At 36.5% G+C, this 23,218-nt stretch overlaps 3 protein-coding genes across 3 annotated transcripts; all 3 read left to right on the top strand.

Moving 5' to 3' along the window:
* Positions 1-5,817: 5,817 nt before the first annotated feature.
* On the top strand, positions 5,818-6,762 carry LOC116599773 (olfactory receptor 52D1-like). Its single transcript, XM_032359750.1, has one exon. The coding sequence runs from the start codon at positions 5,818-5,820 to the stop codon at positions 6,760-6,762; it is 945 nt and encodes a 314-aa protein (XP_032215641.1).
* A 7,487-nt stretch (positions 6,763-14,249) lies between these two features.
* Positions 14,250-15,194, top strand: LOC116598216 (olfactory receptor 52D1-like). The gene has a single exon (XM_032356673.1). It carries the CDS (start codon positions 14,250-14,252, stop codon positions 15,192-15,194), a length of 945 nt encoding a protein of 314 aa, XP_032212564.1.
* Positions 15,195-21,916: 6,722 nt separating this feature from the next.
* On the top strand, positions 21,917-22,861 carry LOC116599353 (olfactory receptor 52K1-like). The gene has a single exon (XM_032359165.1). It carries the CDS (start codon positions 21,917-21,919, stop codon positions 22,859-22,861), a length of 945 nt encoding a protein of 314 aa, XP_032215056.1.
* Positions 22,862-23,218: the final 357 nt, after the last annotated feature.

Genomic DNA, 23,218 nt, shown 5'->3' with positions numbered 1-23,218 from the left:
TTCAGATCAGGAAGTATATATATTGAATTAAATACTGAGTGTATATATGCATGCATGTATGCATATACATAAACATATGTATGTACATATATATCTGAATACTTCAACTTCAGTATATAGTGTAATATTAATCATTCATCTCTGTTTTTAGAGGATGTAAAAAAGTTAGCATTAAGGGAAATTAGGAACAATATCATGGGGCAGTGTGGGTTGGAGCTTTCTAGTATAATGCAAACAAATGAGTTTAGTGACCTCTCATAGAGAGTCAACGGAAGATGAACATGACAAGAATAAACCCCAGAACCCATCACTACTCTTGTTACTAGCGAATATTTTTAAGTTTTCCAATTTATTAATGGTAACTGTTAGAACTAATAAATAAATTTAGTATAGTTGTACCACACAAAATCAATATACACAAGGTATTTGTGTTTTGGTATACAAATAATGATTTATCTGAAAAAGAAACTAAGGAAACAATCCCATTCAAAATAACAACAGAAAGAATAAAATATTCAGGAATAAACTTGACCAAAGAGACAAAAAACTTATACACTGAAAATTATAAAACATTGATAAAGGAAATTAAAAATGACACAGAAAATTGGAAGAAAGTCATATTCAGTGAGTGGAGGAATTAATATTGTTAAAACTTCTGTACTATCCAAAGTGATTTACAGATTGAATGTGATCCTTATCAAAATCTCAGTGGCATTATTACAGAAATATAAAAAAAAAAACCACTTAAACTCATATGGAATCATAAAAGTTTCCTAAAAGTGAAAGCAGTCTTGATCAAGAACAAAGCAGAAGGCATGAGACTTTCTGGTTTTTAAAATATATTTCAAAGCTGTAATAATCAAAACAGTATGGTACTAGCATGGAAGCAGAAAAATAGATCCATGAATCCACAATCCAGAAATAAATCCATACATCTCTAATCAACTAGTCTTCTATAAGGGTGAAAAACAAAGGGAAAACAATAGTCTCTCCAATAAAAGGTGTTGGGAAAGCTGGGAATTCACATACAGAAAAAATGAAATTTAATCCTTATGTCACACCTTTCACAAAGATGAAGATAAATGGATTAAAGACTCAAAAGCAAGATCCGAAAACCTGAAAGTTCTTTAGTTAAACATAGGGAAAAAGCTTCTTGCCATTGGCCTCCACAATGATTTTTTTAGGTATGACATCATACATAGCAAAGGTGACCAAAAAAAAGTAGACTGCATTTTGCATCAAACTAAAAAGCTTCTGTATGACAAAAACAAACAAACAAACAAATAAAAACAAAACACCCAGTTTTGTATCAAACTAAAAAGCTTCTGCATGACAAACAAAACAAAACAAAACAAAAATAGAAACACTCAAGAAAGTGAAAAAGCAATCCGTGGAAAAGGAGAGAAAGTTTTTGCAAGCCAGATAGTTCATTAGAGGTTAACATCCAAAATATCTGAGGAATTCATACTAGTCAATACCAAAAGCAAAAACAAAACAGAACAAAACAAAAAACCCAAATATCCCCGTCACAAGATGGACAAAGGACCTGAAGAGACATTTCTCAAAAGGAGGCAGGCAGAGGTTTGACATGTATATGAAAGGTGCTCAACTCCACACATCCTCAGGAAAATGTAAATCAAAACCACAGTGAGGAGGCGTCTGGGTGGCTCAGTCCCTTAAACTCAGATAAAGGTCTCAGGGCCCTGGGATTGAGGCCTGCATTGGGCTCTCTGCTCTGCGGGGAGCCTGCTTCTCCCTCTGCCTCAGGCCCCTTCCTGCTCCACTTGTTCTCTCTCTCTCTTTCTCTCTCTCAAGTAAATAAATAAAATCTTAAAACACACACACACACACACACACACACTCAGTGAAATATCACCGCACACCCTTAGAATGACTGGTATCAAAAAAGACAAGTAAGTGTTGGGGAGGCTGTGGAGAATAGAGAAACTTCTTATATGCTGTTGGTGGGAGGGTGAGTTAGTATAACCATGATGGAAACCAGTATGGAGCCCTCAAAAATGACGACTGTCACTTGTTTCCGATTGGAATTAAATTGAGTTAATCAAAGGAATAAAGAATATTTTGTTAGCCTTTTCAGTCCCCTTCAGGATTTCAGGTCCTGTTAAGTGGTTGGAAAACTAAATGATATCATGTTGCTGAGGGATGGCTACATTTGGAGCTAAAAGCTGAAGATATGCACAGGCGAATTACTAGGACCGATCATGTAGGCTATCAATCACTACCAAGGATACAAACCATTCTCCCTTCTGGCAATGATTCTATAGGGACCCATTTGTGACAAATGTTATTCTTGCTTATCCTCTGAGAATATCATGGTGAAGCTGCTACATATAGAAGCTACCTCTTTGGGTTGCTTATTGGCTCTGATTCAGTATCCTGTATGAGCTAATCAGTATCGTTATCAAAGTAGAGAAGGGTGGAGAAAAGGGGCTAGCCCAGGTGATTTCTGTAAAATTTTTTAGGACATGAGATCTTTTCCAAATACCACCCTTTTATTTTCTGAATCATAGATTCAATGGAGGAGTAATAAATCTTTAAGCAGAGGAAATAAACATTTTTTTTTTTATTCTCAATGGAAGAAATGATGAAAGGGCCAGATTTTAGGAGGCAAAGATATTTTTTAAGGATATCATAGAAGTGAGGATTATCTTTCCTTTTGAAATTCTTTTTATATTCCATGAACTTGGAGGAATACAATATGGGTAGCAAAAATAAGGCTACCTTGTGGTATCTGGACTCATGTACAGGTTGGTATTTTCAAGAGGATGTTATCATAGTGATCATATCATGTGTGCTTCTGGGGGAAAAAAAAGTATTTTTTGAAACCAATGTATGTACCCTTCTGTGCAGTTTTTTTCTTTTCCAATATTATATACTGTTTTCAGGTATCCTACATGTATTATTGAACACCTAATAGGTCAAAGCCAGTGGTCTAAACCCGGGGTTATAAAATTCCCTGTAAGTTATACAATGTGTATATGTATGTATGTATGTATATATTTTTTAATCCATAGAATCTTAGCTATTTTATAACTCTTTGAACCCAGAATATAGAAGATTTAAATTCAATATGTCATGATTGCCATTCTTAATGGAACTTGGTGCTTTTTTCCTTGGATATATACATATCTACATATGTTTATCTCTATTTATCTACCTCGTATATATGTATACATTTCCAAGACCAGATGTTATATGTTGTTTAGATTCCACTCTAAATGAAACTTACCCTGAGTGACAAAACTTAATCTATTGTTATCATTTCTATAGAATTCATACACACTCATGATAGTCCACTGCCTAATAAATCACTTCCTCATTGTCTATTTATCACATAAATCATTCAAAAATCCATATCTTAAAAAATAATCCATATCACCACTGTTCAAGAGTTTTTCGCTAGAGGAAAGCCCAGGATTAGTAAATGTACAAACCCAGAAAACAATCCTTCAGTTAGTGATATCTGGAGAATGTGAATGTGTTTTCATGGTTCTGGTAAGCATATGAAGGGATAACCATGCATGTTTTTTATGAGTGCATATTGTACTTATGAGGACTTGTTTGAGGCATATGAGAAACAGATGATTCTTCAAGAGCTGACAGCAGTACTACTCAGTGTCTGTGCCTCAGTGGGAGATGGGGGAGGACAAAAACTAGTAACGGAGAGTTTCTTTACAAACAAATAATTTGTAGCAATCTAAGAGACTTTCTCCTCTCTAGCTCTCCCAACGCCTGCCTCCACACTCATCCCTTTATCTGGGGATATCCCCATGGCTTCTCTGTCATTAAGAGGCTCATTTCTCCCCTCGAACTGTGAGAAGTATAAAGGACTATGCTTTATTATGCTTAATTGATACTTTGGACATCATTAGACCAATTTACCAATCCAGTAAATGACTTCTCTGCATGGATCAGAATGCAGTTTTCTGGATAAATAAATGAGGGAACACAAGAAGGGTCCATCTCTACAGTGAACAGATAAAGTCTGAAGCACTGAGTATGGGAAGGTAGTAAGTGACATTAAGTTTAAGAAATACGTTGTTTGCGTGTGTGTGATCCTTATCGATATATTTCTCAGGAGAACAGATGATGTCTCTATTTAAAGGGTACATGATAGAAAAAAATATGAAAAAGTGACATCATCATATACTACATTCCATGTTAGTCACGTATGGAGTGTGGCAGATGAGATCTGGAAGACATGGAATACATTTTTCTCATTTAAGAAGCAAGCCCAACAATGTACACATCATGTTACCATCTAGAAATAATCCAAGTGATGTTGCACTCCTATCACATGCAATCCTACAATTTTTTTGTTGTCTAAATTTAATAACTAACTCTGAAAGCTTGATTGCCTCAATTATAACTGTCTTCCTCTTAAATCAGGAGATAAGAGATCATTTATTTCTACTCTCTACATCATATAGAGTGTGGGTTGTGCAATCTTCTGCATAAAACAAGAATCCCTTCAATAACTTTAAGTTTCACAAGGTTTCCACTTGCCATTTATATTCACCAGAGAAATACTAAGAAATTAAAGAGTAAAATTTCAAATTCTGGAATCCTCAGAAGGAACCCAGAGAAGTTAAAACCCAAAATGGCTTTGGAAAGTACTTCTGCATTCTGAGGAGTAATATACTACATTATTCACCTTGGAGAAGCTGAAGAATACTCTTTCTTGGACTCTTCAACTTATCAGTAGTTAAATATTAACTGCCCTGACATATGTGACACTGGATTTGACACTTATAAAATAATGAAAATGTGAGAGATATAATTTTCAGACAGGTATTAACAGTAGAAAGGAGGAGAAAGGAAAAATAAACACAATACTATGTAATAAATGATAAAGAGAATGATAGTGAGTGATAGATGAAAATATACCAAGTCAGGCTATCCAAAGCATATAATTGAGGCAAACTTAGATCTTTTGCAGAAAGCTCTGAAAGAAGAAAATGAGGCAGGGAATTTTAGAATGTTCTCAAGACACTTGTTTATGCACTTAATCTTTGTGTTTTGTTTTGTTTTTTAAACAGGCAGAGGAAAAGGGAAGACATGAGGAAGCTACTCATGTAGAGAATTTGTGCCCCCCCCCACCACTTTCTCCTTTGACTTAGTTCCCCAAACATGGGCATTTTTGTCTGTTTCTGTTTGTTCCTGTTTCACAGCAGTTTTTCTTGCTGTCTTCATTCCCAGAGTGTGTAATAATACTCAGGATCTGAAGGCTTGAGCCCGACCATTCAGACATCAACCTCAATATGGCATTCTCTTACCCGCATATACCATTCTTCAGTTATCGTATTCTGATGTTTTCCCCATGGAGTGTAACCTCCACAAAAGGATCTGATCTGTGCATTTCTTTGCTACCAGTGCCTGGAGCATGGTTTCGTCACACAGTAACATGTAAATGACATTAAACTTAATGTCCAATACTTCCCATACTCAGTTAATTCCTATACTCAGTTAGTTAATTCATAACTACTGAACTGTTGTTGAATTAAGTACAATTGAATAGACAGGGAATCTTTTTATGGAAATGAATGGTTAAGGGGACTTCTATGCCCCTGTGATAATATGAAATGATACATGAGTTATCTTTTTGTATTTTCAAATGCAGTATTTTATATAATGTTACAAATTTGATTACTCTGGTCCTAGTGAATTTAAATACGCTTTATTATTTGAATTGTTTTTAACATAAGGGACTTCTAGAACTGAATCTCCGTATTTTCAGCATCTGGTTGTGCTGCTTCCTCTTCAGAAGTAGTGACAAAAAGCAAAGGGAAAAGCAACATGCCTCCTCTCAACACTTCTTTTCCCTCTCCTGTCACCTTCCTGCTGATGGGCATCCCGGGACTAGAGCACCTGCATGTCTGGATTGGGATTCCCTTCTGCTCCATGTATGTGGTGGCTGTGGTGGGGAATGTGACCATCCTGGCCGTGGTGAGGGCAGAGCGAAGCCTCCATGAGCCTATGTTCCTCTTTCTCTGCATGCTCTCCATCACCGACCTGGTCCTCTCCACATCCACCCTGCCCCGAATGCTCTGTCTCTTCTGGCTTGGAGCCCATGACATTGCCTTTGATGCCTGCCTGACCCAAATGTTCTTCATCCATAGCTTTACTACCATGGAATCAGGCTTTTTCCTGGCCATGGCCTTTGACCGTTACGTGGCCATTTGTGACCCACTCCGTCATACCACGATTCTCACTCATGCTCGCATCACCATAATGGGTATGATTGTGGTGATTCGGGGAGTAGCCTTCTTTTCTCCACATCCCATCCTGCTCAAACAGCTGCCCTACTGCAGAACACGAATCATTGCCCATACCTATTGTGAGTTCATGGCTGTGGTGAAGCTGGCATGTGTGGACACAGGAACCACCACACGCTATAGCCTCAGTGTGGCTTCTATCATTGGCTCGTGTGATGCCATTCTCACTGTTATATCCTATGCCTTCATCCTCCACTCTGTATTCCGCCTGCCATCCCGAGAAGCTGGCTTTAAGGCTTTGGGCACATGTGGATCACATGTCTGTGTTATTCTTGTGTTCTATTCCACAGCTGGTTTTTCCATTTTCACTCACCGTTTTGGGAAGAATGTGCCTGCACATATCCATATTTTTATTGCAAATATGTACCTTTTGGTGCCTCCTTTCCTCAACCCCATTGTGTATGGAGTAAGAACCAAGAAAATACGGGAGCATGTTCTTAGAGCACTAAGGATCAAAGTCACCTGATTTTAGTTAGATCAATAAAAGAAATGTCTCAAGCTATACAGAAATACAAGATATGATGTAGAGAAAATAATTATCTGTTCTTACTCCTACAAGCTGAATTAGATTTACCACCTAAAGGCTGTTCTTTACCAGATGTCTAGAATTTCTGAGAATACTAACTCGACAAATTATTTTAACTTTTTCATTTAGTAAATATTGGTGATGAATTTGTTCATCTCATTTTGAATATGTATCTTTCAGGAAGAGTTATAATAGGGAATAAACAGTATGTTGAAGGAGGAAAAAAAAAAACCTATGGAGAAACAGGGAAGGGAAGGAAGTGTTCTCTGAGATCTATATGCTGAATTTTATAGAGTAGTTACTTTGAAAGAATGTTGACATATATATATGTATATATGGTTGTGATTTTTAAAGACAGGTAAGAAATGTTGCATCTCTAGTCTAGTAGTATCAATGGAAGTCTCAAGGTACATGAGTAGACTAATAATACAGAAAGATTTTAAATGTAATTAAGAAGAAATGATCACCCAGTCAAGGAAAACAAAAATATAAAAATTTAAAATTAAATCTTTTAACACAGGTTTGTGTGAAGGTGCCAACATTGGTATTAGAGTTGTATGGTTTCTAGAGCAATTTTGATTGCAACAAGGGGTACTCCATAAAATAAAGCAATAGCCTCAATTCTACTGACTCCTAAAGTATAGTTCATGTCCTTCAAATTTAATAGTTAGTAGTTAAAATTAGCAGACTACCAGGCTACCATGTGCACTGAATCTTCCTCATTGACTAGTTGACCTCAAACCTAATCTTAAAACAAAAAATATGAAATCTCTTATTAAGAAAGTAAAATATTTCCCCTTTTTATTGCCTCAATATCTACGACTAGCTTCCTTTTTTTTTTTTTTCATTTTTCTCAGCTTTCACTAGTTTCCCTGCCACGTTTTTCTCATCTTTTATAAATATTATCTAAGAACTATGGGACATTTCTTTTCCTGGAAGCCATCTGAAAAAGGATGTCTGATTGCTGTGAAACTTTTCCTCACTCCTTCCTTATTTATCCCAGAAACTTAAATCCACATCTAAACCCAAAGACTGATAATCTCTGCATTCACCAATATTCAGTACATAATGTAACTATAAGTAGAACACAAATTTTTCTGTTTTGAAAAACTATATACATTTGTTGTGATTCCCTTGAAATAAAGGGTTAATATTTGAAGCAATTTGAGGGTTACACTAATAAATTTAGTTTGGATATGACTTAAGAGTCATGTAGAATATTAAATTGTACATAACCTCAGGGAGAAGGTCTTGGTTAAGGTAAATATTCACGTATTTTGATCATGTAAGTGGTGATGATCATCTAGTCTATTAAGAGTAAATTCACTCAGGCAGCAGTTGCCTAATGAAGAAAACAGACAATCTGAAAAATGCTGAAATTTTTGTTCCATGCCCATCACCTATATTTGTCTGAAGTATTCTTCGTTTGCAGCTGTTGTCCCAGGTTAATTACCAAGTGTGCCCTTTTACAATCGTTTCTTTTTTTCTCAGATATTGTGTGTTCTCTTTGTCATCAAGACACCAATGATTGTTAAATTTTTAACACATTTTATACTATTGTATGTGTAATGTATGAATGTATTTTTGAGGTGCAATAAAATACAGTGAAATTACAGACCTTAAATGGACAGTTAGGTAAGCTTGAACAAACATATGACCAAGGTAACCCACTTCACAATCATAGTATAAGACATTTCCACCACTCCCAAGAAATGCTCCCACTTTTCTACTTTGAAAGTGTACTATTGGGGAAATGTATACTTTTTTTTTAGTTTAATTTTATTTTTTCAGTGTTCCAAGATTAATTGTTTATACACCACACCCAATGCTGCATGCTATACATGTCTTCCTTAATACCCACCACCAGGCCCTCCTAACCCCCTTCCAAAACCCTGTTTGTTTCTCAGAGTCCACAGACTCTCATACTTCTCTCCCCCTCTGATTTCCCCCAACTCACTTCTCTCCTTCACGCAATGTCTTCGGTGTTATTCCTTATGCTCCACAAGTAAATGAAATATTTTATATCAAAAATTAAGCAATTAAAAAAAAAGAAAGAAAGTCAAAATACTATTCTGGTCAAAAACAAAAACAAAACCCACAATGGTTATTTTCTGAGTCTTTATTTGAATACTTGGAAGATATTTCTCTTGGGACACCTGGGTGGCTCAATTGGTTAGACATCTGCCTTCTGCTCTGGTCCTGATCTGGCTCCTTGCTCATTGAGGAGCCTGCTTCCCTCTCTGCTGGCTGCTCCCCCAGAGTGCTTTAGCACTCTCTGTGTCTCCTCCAACAAATAAATAAATAAAAATCTTTGAATCTCAGAGTCAATCTAACCTCCGAGAAAAGACTCTAAATTACCTTTGTCTTATTTGAAGAATCATTGTCCCAACTGTAGTATGCAAACTAGTCTGAAGCCCTCAAGGAAATTCCAACTTTAATAATATGAGAATAGGAGAAATAAATTTGATTTTTGTTAATTACTTCTAAAGTCTTTTATTAGGGAGGAGGGGCAGAGAAAGAATCTCAGGCAGGCTTCCCCCCCCCCCCCCCCGCACAGAGCCTTATGTGGGGCTCTATCTCACAACCCTGAGATGATTACCTGAGCCGAAATCAAGAGTCAGAAGCATAAGGCACTGAGCCATCTAGGCACCGCTACCTGCTTCTGAAGTTAACTGAAATTTAAGATTGGCCATCTGTATGCTTTAATTTCCATGGAGACTACTAATAAATATTAGAAAATATAGTGACTAAATTAATAGAGGGTAACATGGAATAATGAAAATAATAAATCTAGAAAATGCAAAAAAAGAACAGAAAATTTCAATGTCAATTTAAAATATAACATAAAAATAGCAAAAGCAAGTCCAAGCATCCAAACAATTACTTTCAATGTAAAGGACTATGGTTATAAATCAGGTTAAAAGTAATCATATTCTGTACAAAAGTAGTACAAAGAATATACAGAGATGTTGAAGTATATGCATGGGGAAAACTAATTCTATACAAAATTTTTAAAGACAAGAATATGTTATTTTTCAGATCATAACAGTACAGATCTTGATTGGCATTTGCTCAGATTTATCCAAAATTATTTTGGAAGCATAAGTTTCAAAACACGTCTTTGGTCACAAATGTCAATAGGCCCCATATGTGAAATCTGACATTTAAAAAATTTCACTTTTAATGTTTCATAATATATATTTTTATTATTCATGGCCATGTTTTAAATGATACACACTTTTTATTTTATATCTTCAAAATGTACATCTTGGTGATTTGATGTACATGTATATTGTGAAATAATTGCTACAATCAAGCTAATGAACATACCCATTACTTTACATATTTACCTTTCTTTTGTATGTAGTAAAAATACTTAGGATCTATCCTTTCAGCAGATTTCAAGTGTACAGGACAGTATTGTTATCCATAGTCATCATGCTATATATTAGATGTCAGGATGTATACATTTTGCATAACTGAAATTTTGTACCCTTATCCAACATCTCTCCATGTTTCTTTTCCCTCAGTCCTTGACAACCACCATTATCTGCTTCTATTTTATTTTTTTAACTTTACTGAGAAGCCATTGACAAATAAAATTGTATATATTTAAAGTTTGTAACGATGCTTTGGTTTACATACACATAAAATGTGCAATGATCAGCAAAATCAAGATAACTAACACATCCAGCACCTCACATAATTAGCATGTGTGTGTGTAAGTATTCTTGAGGGGGCCTTAAGATCTACTTTCAGTAACTTTCAGTCCATAGTACCATATCATTAACTATATTATTAACCGTATTATTAACTATACTCACCAAGCTGTACATTAGATTCCCAGAACCTATTTTTATTACCTGAAAATCTGAACCCTTTGACCTATAGCACCTGTTTCCTCTTGCCTGTTATTTCTGCAACCTGGCATTCTATTTATTCTGTTTTGTTTCTATGAAACTTTTTTTTTTTTTTTTTAGATTCCACATATAAGTTAGATATTCAGTATTTGTCTTTTTGGAACCTACATTTTGTTCTCATGATAAACACCCTTGATACTCACTATAAGTGCATTTCCATATTTTCAGTGAAAATTAGTAAAAAAATTATTAATATTGTAGCATTCTTGTGCTAAACAGGAGCTTTTAATTCTTATTCACACCAATCTTTCAGAAGTAAAATGTTGGAACTTTTTAAATTGCAGTCATATTTTCTGAGTGAAGTATTGTTTGCCTTAGAGTTGGCATTCTCATTACTATTTGCTACACCAATTGATACCAGTCAACATAGCTCACTAACAACCTGATAGGTACACTTCACAGTTATTCCAGAACCATATAATGTAGTGTTTCACTGTACACAAGACATGAAATTACTGCATGAATCTTTCTATATCCAAAAATCAATGGTTGCATATTTTCATTAGTAATAAACAAAATAGTGTTGGGTTGAGCTAACAATGGCCGTTCAATAATGAAAGAAATTTCAAGCAACCAAAAATTTTAAAACTTACATGCAACTAATAATTACTTCAAAAATATTAAAACATTCATACAGTTATGGAAATAAACAAGTGGGAACAAGCAGATATATTTTATTTAGAACTTGCTGTAGCAATAGTATTGACTATCATTGTTTCCCTTTTTCTGAGATTCAAAGGCCACTAGACAGTGGGAAAGTTTTATAGGGAATAAAAGGGAAGGCTTAAGTATGTTCTGACTGGAGGTTGTCAACATGTGGAAACTGGAAGTGGGCTAACTAGCACTCAAGAGACCTTTGGGAAATAATAATGTCCTTATTTATTATCTTAAGGGATGGTAAATAATAATTGCTAAACCTAAAAGTAATTTAGGTCTTGTAGTTTGGGAAGAGGCCCGGTATCTCAGAGGACCACTGGTTTCTCTACAATTGACACCCATAAATCCAGTGGGATTTACAGTTGGATGTAATTCCAGCTCCCGTTTACTGAGCACACGTCTTAGCATCTCCCCCCTATAGAAGCTGACTTTGGATGACTCTCAGCTTTTAATCTGGGTGAGTTAAGACAGAGACACAGGACAGAGAAAGAGAGGAAAGGGCTACATTCAAACATTTGCATTTATAGAATTATCAGATCTTCAAAAAAGCAATGTTTGCCTCTTCAAATACACTTAGTAAAGTTAAGAATAAAGATCAAAAAAAAAAAAGAATAAAGATCACAGACATGTAATTTACTGGAATCAACCTTTTATTCCACAACTGATATAAATATAGTTTAGCTCTGAAGTAGAGGGAATATAAGGTCATAGATACTCCAAATTAGGATTAAAATAGCATTAAAGCTGCTTGACCAGGACAGGCTTTGAGGTCAAAGACAGCTGTGAGCAAAGAACAGCCAGTTTCCTCCCATTCAGCATTAGTTAGGGCAATTCTTGTGGGAGGAAGAATATTTTGGAATGAGGTTAAAAAAAAAAAAAGTGTCTGTTTATTAAGGGGGATCAAAAAACAAGCTATAGCCAGTCTTTTCTCTATACATCCTTTATTTTCAAAATACTTCCAACCTCTACACTCCTTAGTCACATTAACTGTTGTAATATTTGATGTAATCTTCATACTAATTAATCTGCACGGATAAGAGAGTACAAAGTACAGAAAGACTTCCATAGTAGAACTTTGTGGGGTGTAAACATTCCTCCTAATGGGTTTTCTAAAAGAAGAGAGTTGAGGGATGCCTTAATGGCTCAGTCAGTTAAGCATCTGCCTTCAGCTCAGGTCATGGTCCCAGAGTCCTGGGATCAAGCCCCATGCCAGGATTCCTGCTCAGCAGAGAGTCTGCTTCTCCCTCTCCCTTTGCTTCTCCCTTGCTATTCTCTCTCTCTCTCAAACAAATAAAATCCTTTAAAAATATAAATAAGAGAGTTGACATCTCTGTGTACCATCTCCACATTCAGATTTTGATTTCCAGCCTAATAATTCTAAGAAAAAAATGGAGAGTGTATTTTAATAGGTATAACAGTGTTTTGTTTGTGCTTTAAAATATAAGCTTATTTAAATATATCCATGCATATTTGAATACACTTATGTGTGCATTAATGCAGTGTGCTTGAATGAAGCTTAATGTTGTATTTAAAAATTTGAAGGGTCCCTTTGTACTTGCATCTCTGCATATAGGATACCATAATTTATGACAACACAAGAAAAATGTCACATGTAAAAAATCTGCTTGTTTGCCTTTTTTAGGCATATGTGAATACTGGTAAGTAGGTCTTCTCTCAATGAATTTGTTAGTTTAAAAAGTGTTGGGAGAAAGAGGAGCCCTCTTTTACACTGTTGGTGGTGATTTTAGGTGGTACAGCCACTTTGGAAAACAGTGTGGAAGTTCCTCAAAAAGTTAAAAATAGAGCTATAATATGACCCAGCAATTGCATTACTGGGTATTTATCCCAAAGATACAGATGTAGTGAAAAGAAGGGGCACATGTTCCCCAATGTTCACAGCAGCAATGTCCTAATAGTCAAACTGTGGAAAGAGCCAAAATGTCCTTCAACAGATGAATGGATAAAGAAGATGTGGTCCATACATATAATGGAATATTACTCAGCCATATGAAAGGATGAATACCCAACTTTTGCATCAACATGGACAGAACTGGAGGAAATTATGCTGTGAAATAAGTCAAGTAGAGAAATTCAATTATCATATGGTTCCATTTATTTGTGGAGCATAAAGAATAGTATGGAGGACATTAGGAGAAGGAAGGGGAAAATGAGGGGGAAGATCAGAATGGGAGATGAACCTGAGAGACTATGGACTCTGGGAATCAAACTGAGGGTTGTAGAGGGAAGGGGGGTGGAGTGATGGGTTATCCCAGTGATGGGTATTAAGGAGGGAAATTAGAGGGGCAAAGAAACTAAGAGACTGTGGACTCTGAGAAACAAATGAGGGTTTTGGAAGGGAGGGGATGGGGTTTAGGAGAGCCTGATGGTGGTTATTAAGGAGGGCATGTATTGCATGGAGCACTGGGCATGGAGCACAGACAATGAATCTTGGAACTCTGACAAAATAAAATTAAAATTTAAAAAGAAGAAAAATAAGAATGGGTCAGATGGTGAATTTAGAAAGTGGTATTGAATTTTCTTGTACACGGATGTTACCAAGTTGGTTTTTTTTCTGTTTTTTTTTTTTTTTTCTTTTTTAGTTGGAACAAATTTGTAAAATTCATGACTTGACTGAGAATAAGTGCTTTGTGTTTGGTTGTATAGCTTTGCCTAGTGTCACTAAGTGTTTTCACTCTAAATTACAACCTTGATGTTTTCTAATGTGCTGTTTTAGGGTATTTTAGATTTGTTTTCTCATTTGTTGCCAGAGTTGCTTGTGATGATCTTGCCAGAAAACTTTTGCCCTAAAAAGGAGGCTTCCTTCCAGAAAAGACAGAGAGGAACAGCACGATGGGACCAGTCAATAAATCTCAAACATCTCCAGACACCTTCCTGCTGATGGGCATCCCAGGACTAGAGCACCTGCATGTCTGGATTGGGATTCCCTTCTGCTCCATGTATGTGGTGGCTGTGGTGGGGAATGTGACCATCCTGGCCGTGGTGAGGGCAGAGCGAAGCCTCCATGAGCCTATGTTCCTCTTTCTCTGCATGCTCTCCATCACCGACCTGGTCCTCTCCACATCCACCCTGCCTCGAATGCTCTGTCTCTTCTGGCTGGAAGCCCATGACATTGCCTTTGATGCCTGCCTGACCCAAATGTTCTTCATTCACAGTTTTACTGCTATGGAATCAGGCTTTTTCCTGGCCATGGCCTTTGACCGTTATGTGGCCATTTGTGACCCACTGCGCCATACCACGATTCTCACCCATTCTCGCATTGCCAAAATGGGAGCTTCTGTGGTACTCCGGGGAGTGGTCTTCTTTTCTCCACATCCCATCCTGCTCAGGCAGCTGCCGTACTGCAGGACTCGAATCATTGCCCACACCTACTGTGAGTTTATGGCTGTGGTGAAGCTGGCGTGTGTGGACACAGGAGTTACCAAACGTTACAGCCTCAGTGTGGCCTCTGTCATTGGTTCCTGTGACGGCTTTTTCATTGCTGTCTCTTATGTCCTAATCCTCCGTGCGGTCTTTCGCCTTCCATCACGGGAAGCAAGTTTTAAAGCTCTAGGTACCTGTGGCTCCCATGTCTGTGTCATCCTTGTTTTCTACTCCACAGCTGTCTTTACCTTCCTCACTCACCGCTTTGGCCACAATGTGGCTCCCCAAATTCATATATTTATTGCCAATATGTACCTTCTGGTACCACCTTTCCTTAACCCTATTGTTTATGGTATTAGGACCAAAAAAATTCGAGACCATGTTCTTAGTTCTCTAAAGGTAAAAGTTACTTGACTATCCTGAACTTGTTTGCAAAGATATTATCATAATAGGAAGGAAATTATGGAAATAATTGATTCCATTTTTTTAACAGGCATGAAAAATTACCTCCCTGAAACATTTTAGTGGGAAAGACTGACCACACATAATAGAAATTCCCTCACTGTAATGAAACTAGAGGACATGAGATATTTTGTGCACACCTGGATATTAGGGAGCTTATTCAAAACTTGTTGCTTTGGAAAGAGATCCACTTCTGCTTCTTGCTGCTACTGATCTTCTGTGTTGTAACTGAGACTAGTAGTTTATTTTAAAATAGGGAGTGATTGAAAATGTGAAGAAACCCACGGGAACCTCAGAAAATTCCACAGGAAGCATCTGCAATTGAAACATTAATGAGTGCTGTCAATATTCTACAGAAGAGGCAATGTAATAGGATTGATGTCCTTTTAATATAATAAACGATTGTGTTTTATTCACAAGAATGGACACACAGGACAGTTGTCAAACAGAAATGTGGAAAAATTCAATATAGTAATAATGAAGCCCACAGAAGTTTAGACATTGTATTGCTCATAGAATACTGTGTCTCCACCAAGAATGACTTGTGCCTGCTATTGTTTTGTTACTTGAACTAATTTTGGGTCTCTTTAAAAATAATCTCTGCCTTCATCACAGAGTGTCCTGAAAACAGAAACATCTTTATGCTTGATGCTACATACTTGGGAATTTGCCCAGAGCTTAGGCACAAGCCACTGAGCTAGATTCAGCTCTGCCAGTCTTCATATATTACATGTGTGCTTGCTAAAGGAGGAAGTCCATTGGTAAAATAACCGAATTTAAAAAATTGTGATTATGCTACTGGTGATAACTAAAGACAAAATCATTAAAAAAAAGATGTAAATATTTTACTGAAAAAAATCTGAGTATTTTCTCTTTAAAAAATATGACTCTTCACTTCTTGGCTTGTAAAAAATGGAAATTACCCCAGAGTTATGTAATAAATACATGCCAAATTTCATTGAATTGATGCTCTCTATTTGTGATTTATTACTTATGAAGTATTATTTGTACTTTCTTTTCTCTTTAATTTCTTTCTATTTAATATAGGAGCTTTTTAGAGGTAAATATCAGGGCTGCTTCTCCTCATTTCTCTTCTTTAGACTCTACTAAAATATCATTGTTCAAGGTTTTATCATTTCCCAGTTGGGCTATTTCAATGGTTGCCACTGATATTTTCAAGCATTAGTTTTTAATTACTATGCCTAGCACATCTCTACATTGAGATCAGTCATCCTCCTAAAAGTTAAAGAATACACAAAATTTGTATGTCAGGACCCTATAAGCACCAGGATAGCAAAGCAAAGCTTAACGAAATCCTTTTCTGCTGTTTCTCTTCTCATTCTTTATATATCCCTTGAACTCATTGTCCTGTTCATGAAGACTTCACCTTCATTCATATAATAGATCTCTGGGGCACTTGGGTGGTTCAGTCAGTTAAGGGTCTAGTTCTTGATTTCAGCTCAGGTCAAGATCTCAGGGTGCGAGATCAAGTCCTGCATTGGGCTCTGCGTTCAGCAGAGAGTCTGCTTCTTTCTCATCCTCCCTCTCCCGTAACCCGCTCTCTCTATGTCTTTCTCTTTCTAAGATAATGCAGAAAAATGAGAATGACAGTAGGGACAGATCTAAAGAGAAGAGAATGCCTAGGGAAATGTAAACTTTGAGACTGTTGCCATTACATTGAATGTTTCCTGAAGACAAATTGGTAAGTCTGAACCTTATTGCTGTATTTTTTTTTTTTAATTTGGAGCATCATAAATCATGGAATTTAATTATAATGTATTCCTTAACCAGCATCAGAGCTGTTTACATGTTATGACTGGAAATAAGAACTAAGGAGTTAGTTACATACAAAATGTACAGGATGACAAATAGGAAATGTCCAACAATAACAAACACAAAACTAAATCTTCAAAGATTCTACATTAAATTCTAATCAAGAGAAAGAAGATATGAAACTTATTCATGTATTCATGCAGCAAAAATCTATTGATGGAGTGGCTAAAATGGGCTACATTGAGCTGGATTCTGAGGAGAGGTAGGCAAAACAAAGTCCATGTGTCAGGGACTTTCCAATCTGGTGGAGGTGAAATGATCAAGTGATGCTCACATGCATAATTCCACTGGATATTAAGTTCTGTCAAGCAGAAACAAAGATTTATATAAGCACATATAACATGGGGTTTTGATATAGTCTAGAACAATCTAGGAAGGTTTCCTTAAAAATGACACTTACTGGAATGCCAAATGGGCGTCAAGTAACTGCGAAAAGGAAAAGAGGTCATGAAATGGGACTGGTGATGTTACAGGGAGAGAGAACAGGATGCATGAACATGTGTGGACCTTAAGATAGGAAGTGGTGTCATACATACACTTGAAGAACCAGAGAAAGTCCATTTCACAGGTCGGAGGATGGAGAGTGAGGTGAAGAGCAGATGTGTGAGGCTGAGACAGTAGCCAGCAAGGGTGATAAGCCATACTGAGGATTCCCAATTTTAGTCTAAAAACGAGAAGACTATGAATGTTTTATGCATAGGAGTGATGTATCAGGTTTGTGTTTTAAAAAGATCATTGGGGAGTGCCCTGGTGCCTCAGTCAGTTAAACAGTTGCCTTCGGCTCAGGTCATGATTCTGGGGTCGTGGGATCAGGTCCTCCATGGGGCTCCCGGCTCAGCGGGGAGTGTGCTTCTCTCTCTCCCTCTGCCTCCTCCACTCACGTTCTCTCTTTCTCTCAAATAAATAAATAAATACTTTTTTTTTTTAAAAGTAAAAAGAGCATTGTGGCTACAGTGAGGAAAATGGGCTGAGACAAAGAATGGAATAAATGAATGCAAAAAAGACCTTTTAGTGGTTTATAAAAGTTTTCTAGGTCAATGTGATAGTCATTTGATCCAAGTTGGTAGCAATCATGATAGGAAGAATTAAATTGAATTGAGTACCCCGAATATACTTTAGGTTGAGGAACATGGCTTAATGAAGACTTTGACCAGCTCACAGGTTGTGCGACTGTTGCTTTCACTTGCAGTGTTATTACTGGCCTAGAGTCTAGAGCAGATGCTTGATGAAGACCTGTGGAGGTAGGGACAGAGTGTATGCATTTATTCATATGAAAATATTTGAAGACCTACCACTTGCCAGGCACTGGGAAATAATAGTAAATAAACAAGGCCCAGGCAGTGTTATTAGTATGTTTACCTTGGTCACCTGCAAAATAGTTAACTGTTTCTCCCCTCTTTGCTATTTACTCTCAAATTGAGTTTGTGACTTTGGCCAAGTCTTTCTGAAACTCAGTGTCTCCTAAACCTAGCATTTTGTAATATTTTTTTTCTAGAGTTCCTCTCTTGTTTCTACTTTAATCTTACCCTTATGTTCCTTTTTATATATCTTATTTACCAAACTATGGCCTCAATTTAGTCAATTAAAATTTCTTAATGCATACATTTTTTGAAGTATAATGTACAGTGTTATATTACTTTCAGGTGTGCAATATAATGATTCAGTAATGACACCTTTCTCAGCAGTCATCAAGATAAGTATGCCCTTAATCTCTCCCTTTTTTTCAGCTTCTTGTGGATTTTACTTGCTTCTAGGAAATCAAGATTCTTAATTTTAGTTTAAGTTTTAGTTATGGGGTCCCCAAAGTCACTGGAAATGAAAATGGTTTAAACTACTGGTTTTGAAGCAAACTAAAGCAATTTGTATGTGATTATAGCAGTAAGCAGCTCTGCCCTCTGTTACTGTAGGATTTCTTTAATTTCCATCCTAAGTGATTCTCCCATAGTCCTTACTCTTTCTCCCTCAAGTTCCTAACATAGACCAACAGTTATACTTATGGTGCTCCTTAATTATCTGCTCTTATCCTCCCGTGGTATCCTCAGTAATTGGCTCTAAGATGTGTTTCCCAGAATATCCAAGCTAGGTAAGGCATTTTGCCCAACAGAGAGGCCACTGAGGACCCAGAAGGGCCAGAACAAACCAGCATAAATCTGCCTCCAGCTTAGACACTCCATCTTATTCTGGCCATCAACAGGTTTTCTTCATACTTGAAGCAGATGGATGCTTTGCTGGTCCCAGTCCCACTGTGACCAGACTCACAACCATCTACAGGTATTACTCTAGGAAAAGGGAGAAAAGGATGAGGAAAGAGTAGAAAATCCTGGGATGCAAAGGCATATAAGGAAAAGAGATTCTCAAATCTTTTAAACCACGTACTACTATCACCAACTCTTATAAGGCCATGATTGGGGTCCACAGTCTTTAGAATTCCCAGTTACATTCTCTAGAAAATAATAGGTGCATTTCTAAATTTTATGTCTAAACTGATGGTGTCTCTACTTATAATTAGTGTTGATGTGGTTGTTCCTGGCTGGCAACTGTTCCTAATCACTCAGACAAAACTTTACCATATTGCTTAACACACTAATGTCCTGATGTCCCTGTCACATGGAGAATTTTCATCTACATTATTACTCATAGATCATCATTCAATTTCTACATGGAAACTTTCACTGGTAGTGAGCCTCTGGTTTCACAGGGCTGTCTTTTCTGTGTGTATTTGTGATAGGTTCATTTCCCTTATTGAACTAAAATGTACCTATTAAATTTTTTTAGCATCCTTTTTTTGGCCAGGTATCTATTTCTGGTGACACTACATATTTTTTTTGTTGTTGTTGTTCTCTAACAAATAATGAATCTAAAAATATTTGAGGATAAAATTGCTAGAGCCATTAAATATTCTTTTTTGCGATGTCAGTTCAACACTATTTATTATCCTCGTTAGAGTTCTTTCCAAGAATCAAACAAAAAGGACATTATTTTTTTAATATCTCACAATTTTTACTTCATAGAAAAGGAAGAAAATTTGCATTTATAGAACACCAAAGCATGTTGTATATTTTATACAATGTTGGACTTTAATGATGGATTTCATCCTCACTGCAAGCTTTGAAAGGTAAACCTCATCCCACTTTTGAGATGAGGAAATGAGATTTAGAGACTTAAACAACTTGGACAAATCACTTAAGTGACAGGACTGAGATTGTATTCCAGACATATATTATCTCAAAAACTTGGCTATTTTCACTGTTCCAAGTTACTTTCCAGGCAGTCTGCCTGTCTATCATTTGGCTGTGGTACGCTTTTTGCCAAATGCAGTTGGTATATGAAATTCTTAGATCTGAATAACTCATTTTATGGTGCATAAATGATACAGATATGCCACTCTATTTGGGGTTTTAAATATTTAGAATAAATAAATTAGCAAAAAAAAAACCCATACTAATAACCTGAGTTCATTGACAATCAAAACAAAAAAGGTCACAGTATGATTACTATACTTTTACTTTTAGAGCAACTTTGTGTTATATTTTCTATCTCTTTATTTTCAGCTTATATAGAAATTTTTCTTCTGTGATTATCTTTTATAAATATGTAGGTAGAGTGTTTCTAATAAAATATGGAGTCTAAACCTTAATAGTGGAATTTAATTTCATTCATAATATAAGAAAAAAGTCTTACTCCTTTGTTATTTTTGTATTTATTATACACTTGTTTGATTTCTACTTCTAATGTATTCATTAAGTACACTCTATGAATTTAATCAAATAATTTATAAATTTGTAAATATGCATTTTCATTCAAAATAGTTGTAGGTTAAAATATTTAACAAATATAGTAGTCTTAACTTCTATAGAAATATGTATTACCACTAATCTTAACCATATTCCCCACATAAATACACATATACATAAAAGATTATTAATTTGCCTTTACTTTGGCCAACTCCCTAACCATGCCTTATTGAATAATCTGGGACTTTAATACTAAATTATTATGAATTGAGGCCTTTTGGACACCACATTTGTCATCCAAAATAATAAATTAGCATAAAAAAACCATACAAATAACCTGAGTTCATTGACAATCAAAACAAAAAAGGTCACAGTATGATTACTATACTTTTACTTTTAGAGCAACTTTGTGTCATATTTTCTATCTCTTTATTTTCAGCTTCTATAGAAATTTTTCTTCTGTGATTATCTTTTATAAATATGTAGGTAGAGTGTTTCTAATAAAATATTTCAGTTATTGCTGAAAATTTTAGTTATTGCTCCAAAATAACATCATGCTTTTCAGGTATAAAATTGGCAGAATTCTTAGATTCTCTGTCAAAATCAAAACAAACAGTCCAGAGAAGAATTTCAAAGTACCAAAGTCAGACTTAAGAACTGAAGACTCTGGGATGACGAATTCAACTGCCTCAATTTTATATTAAAACCATGCTTCGTAGCATGTCCTTACCCCACCTCCTGCCTATACTGTCGGAAATGTTGGTCTCCCATCAGATTGTATATCTGGGAAAAAGTCCTATAGGATTGCACACATTGGTTATTAAGTAGGATCAGAGCCACATGAAAATCTAAAGTATGGAGATTATATCTCTTTATTGAGCATTTTTATCCCTGAGACTGCTTCTGCAGAGACAGTAGTCTAGAATTATCTCCCTCCATACTTTAAGTAGCTGAAGCATTCATTTGATCATTAGTTTATATAATATAATTATGATTATCACTGTAAGCTAGAATACACAGCATTTTAGGTCAAATGATGCAGTGGTTTCAAAGTGTCCTTTGTTTCTTTCTCCCTAGGAATCAGACTTTGAGGAGCTCAGGTTAGGGATGACCTCTTGCAACAACTCCATTTCTCAACCCCTGATATTTGTCCTGGCTGGAATTCCTGGCCTAGAATCTTCCCATGGCTGGTTCTCTGTGCCTTTTTTCTTGGTATTTGTCATTACAGTTATTGGGAATACCACCATCTTATGCATCATCCGAGTGGAGAAGAGTCTTCACGAGCCCATGTTTCTCCTACTGGCCATGCTATCTATTGTTGACCTGTCCCTTGTCAGTATCACTGTGCCTCGCATGCTGGGTATCTTCTGGATGTATGCCAAAGAGATCAGCTTCAAGGCCTGCCTCACACAGATGTTTTTTATCCCTTCTTTTTACGTCATGGAGTCTGGGATCCTCTTAGCCATGGCTTTTGACAGATTTGTGGCTATCTGGTTCCCTCTGAGATATACAACCATCCTTGCTAACAGCATACTTGGGAAGATGGCACTGGCTGTCCTGGCAAGGGCAGTGGCAGTGCTGACTCCAGCACCCATCCTGGTGAAAAGACTGGAAGGCTTCCAAACTCACATCATAGCTTACTCCTACTGTGCCTACATGGCTGTGGTGCAGATAGCCTGTGGAGACGTGTCCAACCACATTGTCTATGGCCTCATGGTTATTGTAGCATCTGTGGGATTTGATCTGTTTTTTATCATTCTGTCATATGGGCTGATCCTTCATGCTGTCTTTCAGATCCCCTCTTGGGAGGCACGGGGCAAAGCTCTCAGTACATGTGGCTCCCATCTTTGTATTATAGCTCTCTTTTATTCTCCTGTTGTATTCTCTGTCCTGGCCCAGATTTTAGGCTACCATATGGCTCCCTATCTACAGATTATTATTGACAATCTCTACTTTCTTGTGCCTCCCATGGTCAACCCCCTGATTTATGGGGCTCGGACTAAGCAAATGCGGGAGCGGGTGCTGTGGATCTTCCACTGTCATAGAAATTGAGGCTGATATCTGAGGTGGATAGGATACCTGTGATATGGAGCTGGGAATCTTCTTAGGCTAGAGGCAGAGATAATGTCTGCCAGATTTGAGGATTCATGGGAACAGGAATAACCAAAGCAAGAGAAGGAGTCCATGTGGGAATGTAACTGGGGCATGTCCTCTCCATCAGAATGTAGTTGTCATTATGAAACCCATTATGAGCTATCTTTATCCTTTTCAGTCTAACCAAACAGTTCCTCTGACCAATAAAATATTTTTAAAATGCACACTTTTTACTTTAAGAGTATATAATGTCTAGAGAAAAAGTGAATGAAAAACAATTATGTATTCCAACTCAGAAATACCTGAAGTTTTATG

The sequence above is a fragment of the Mustela erminea genome, chromosome 9, assembly GCF_009829155.1.
Source record: "Mustela erminea isolate mMusErm1 chromosome 9, mMusErm1.Pri, whole genome shotgun sequence".
Lineage (NCBI taxonomy): Eukaryota > Metazoa > Chordata > Mammalia > Carnivora > Mustelidae > Mustela > Mustela erminea.
Note: the sequence above shows the minus strand (reverse complement) of the source record. Positions and strands in the feature narration are given on the sequence as shown.

What these genes read in the sequence shown, in the direction of transcription:
- LOC116599773 (XM_032359750.1), top strand. Translation starts at nt 5,818, where the DNA reads ATGCCTCCTCTCAACACTTCTTTTCCCTCTCCTGTCACCTTCCTGCTG.
- LOC116599353 (XM_032359165.1), top strand. Translation starts at nt 21,917, where the DNA reads ATGACCTCTTGCAACAACTCCATTTCTCAACCCCTGATATTTGTCCTG.
- LOC116598216 (XM_032356673.1), top strand. Translation starts at nt 14,250, where the DNA reads ATGGGACCAGTCAATAAATCTCAAACATCTCCAGACACCTTCCTGCTG.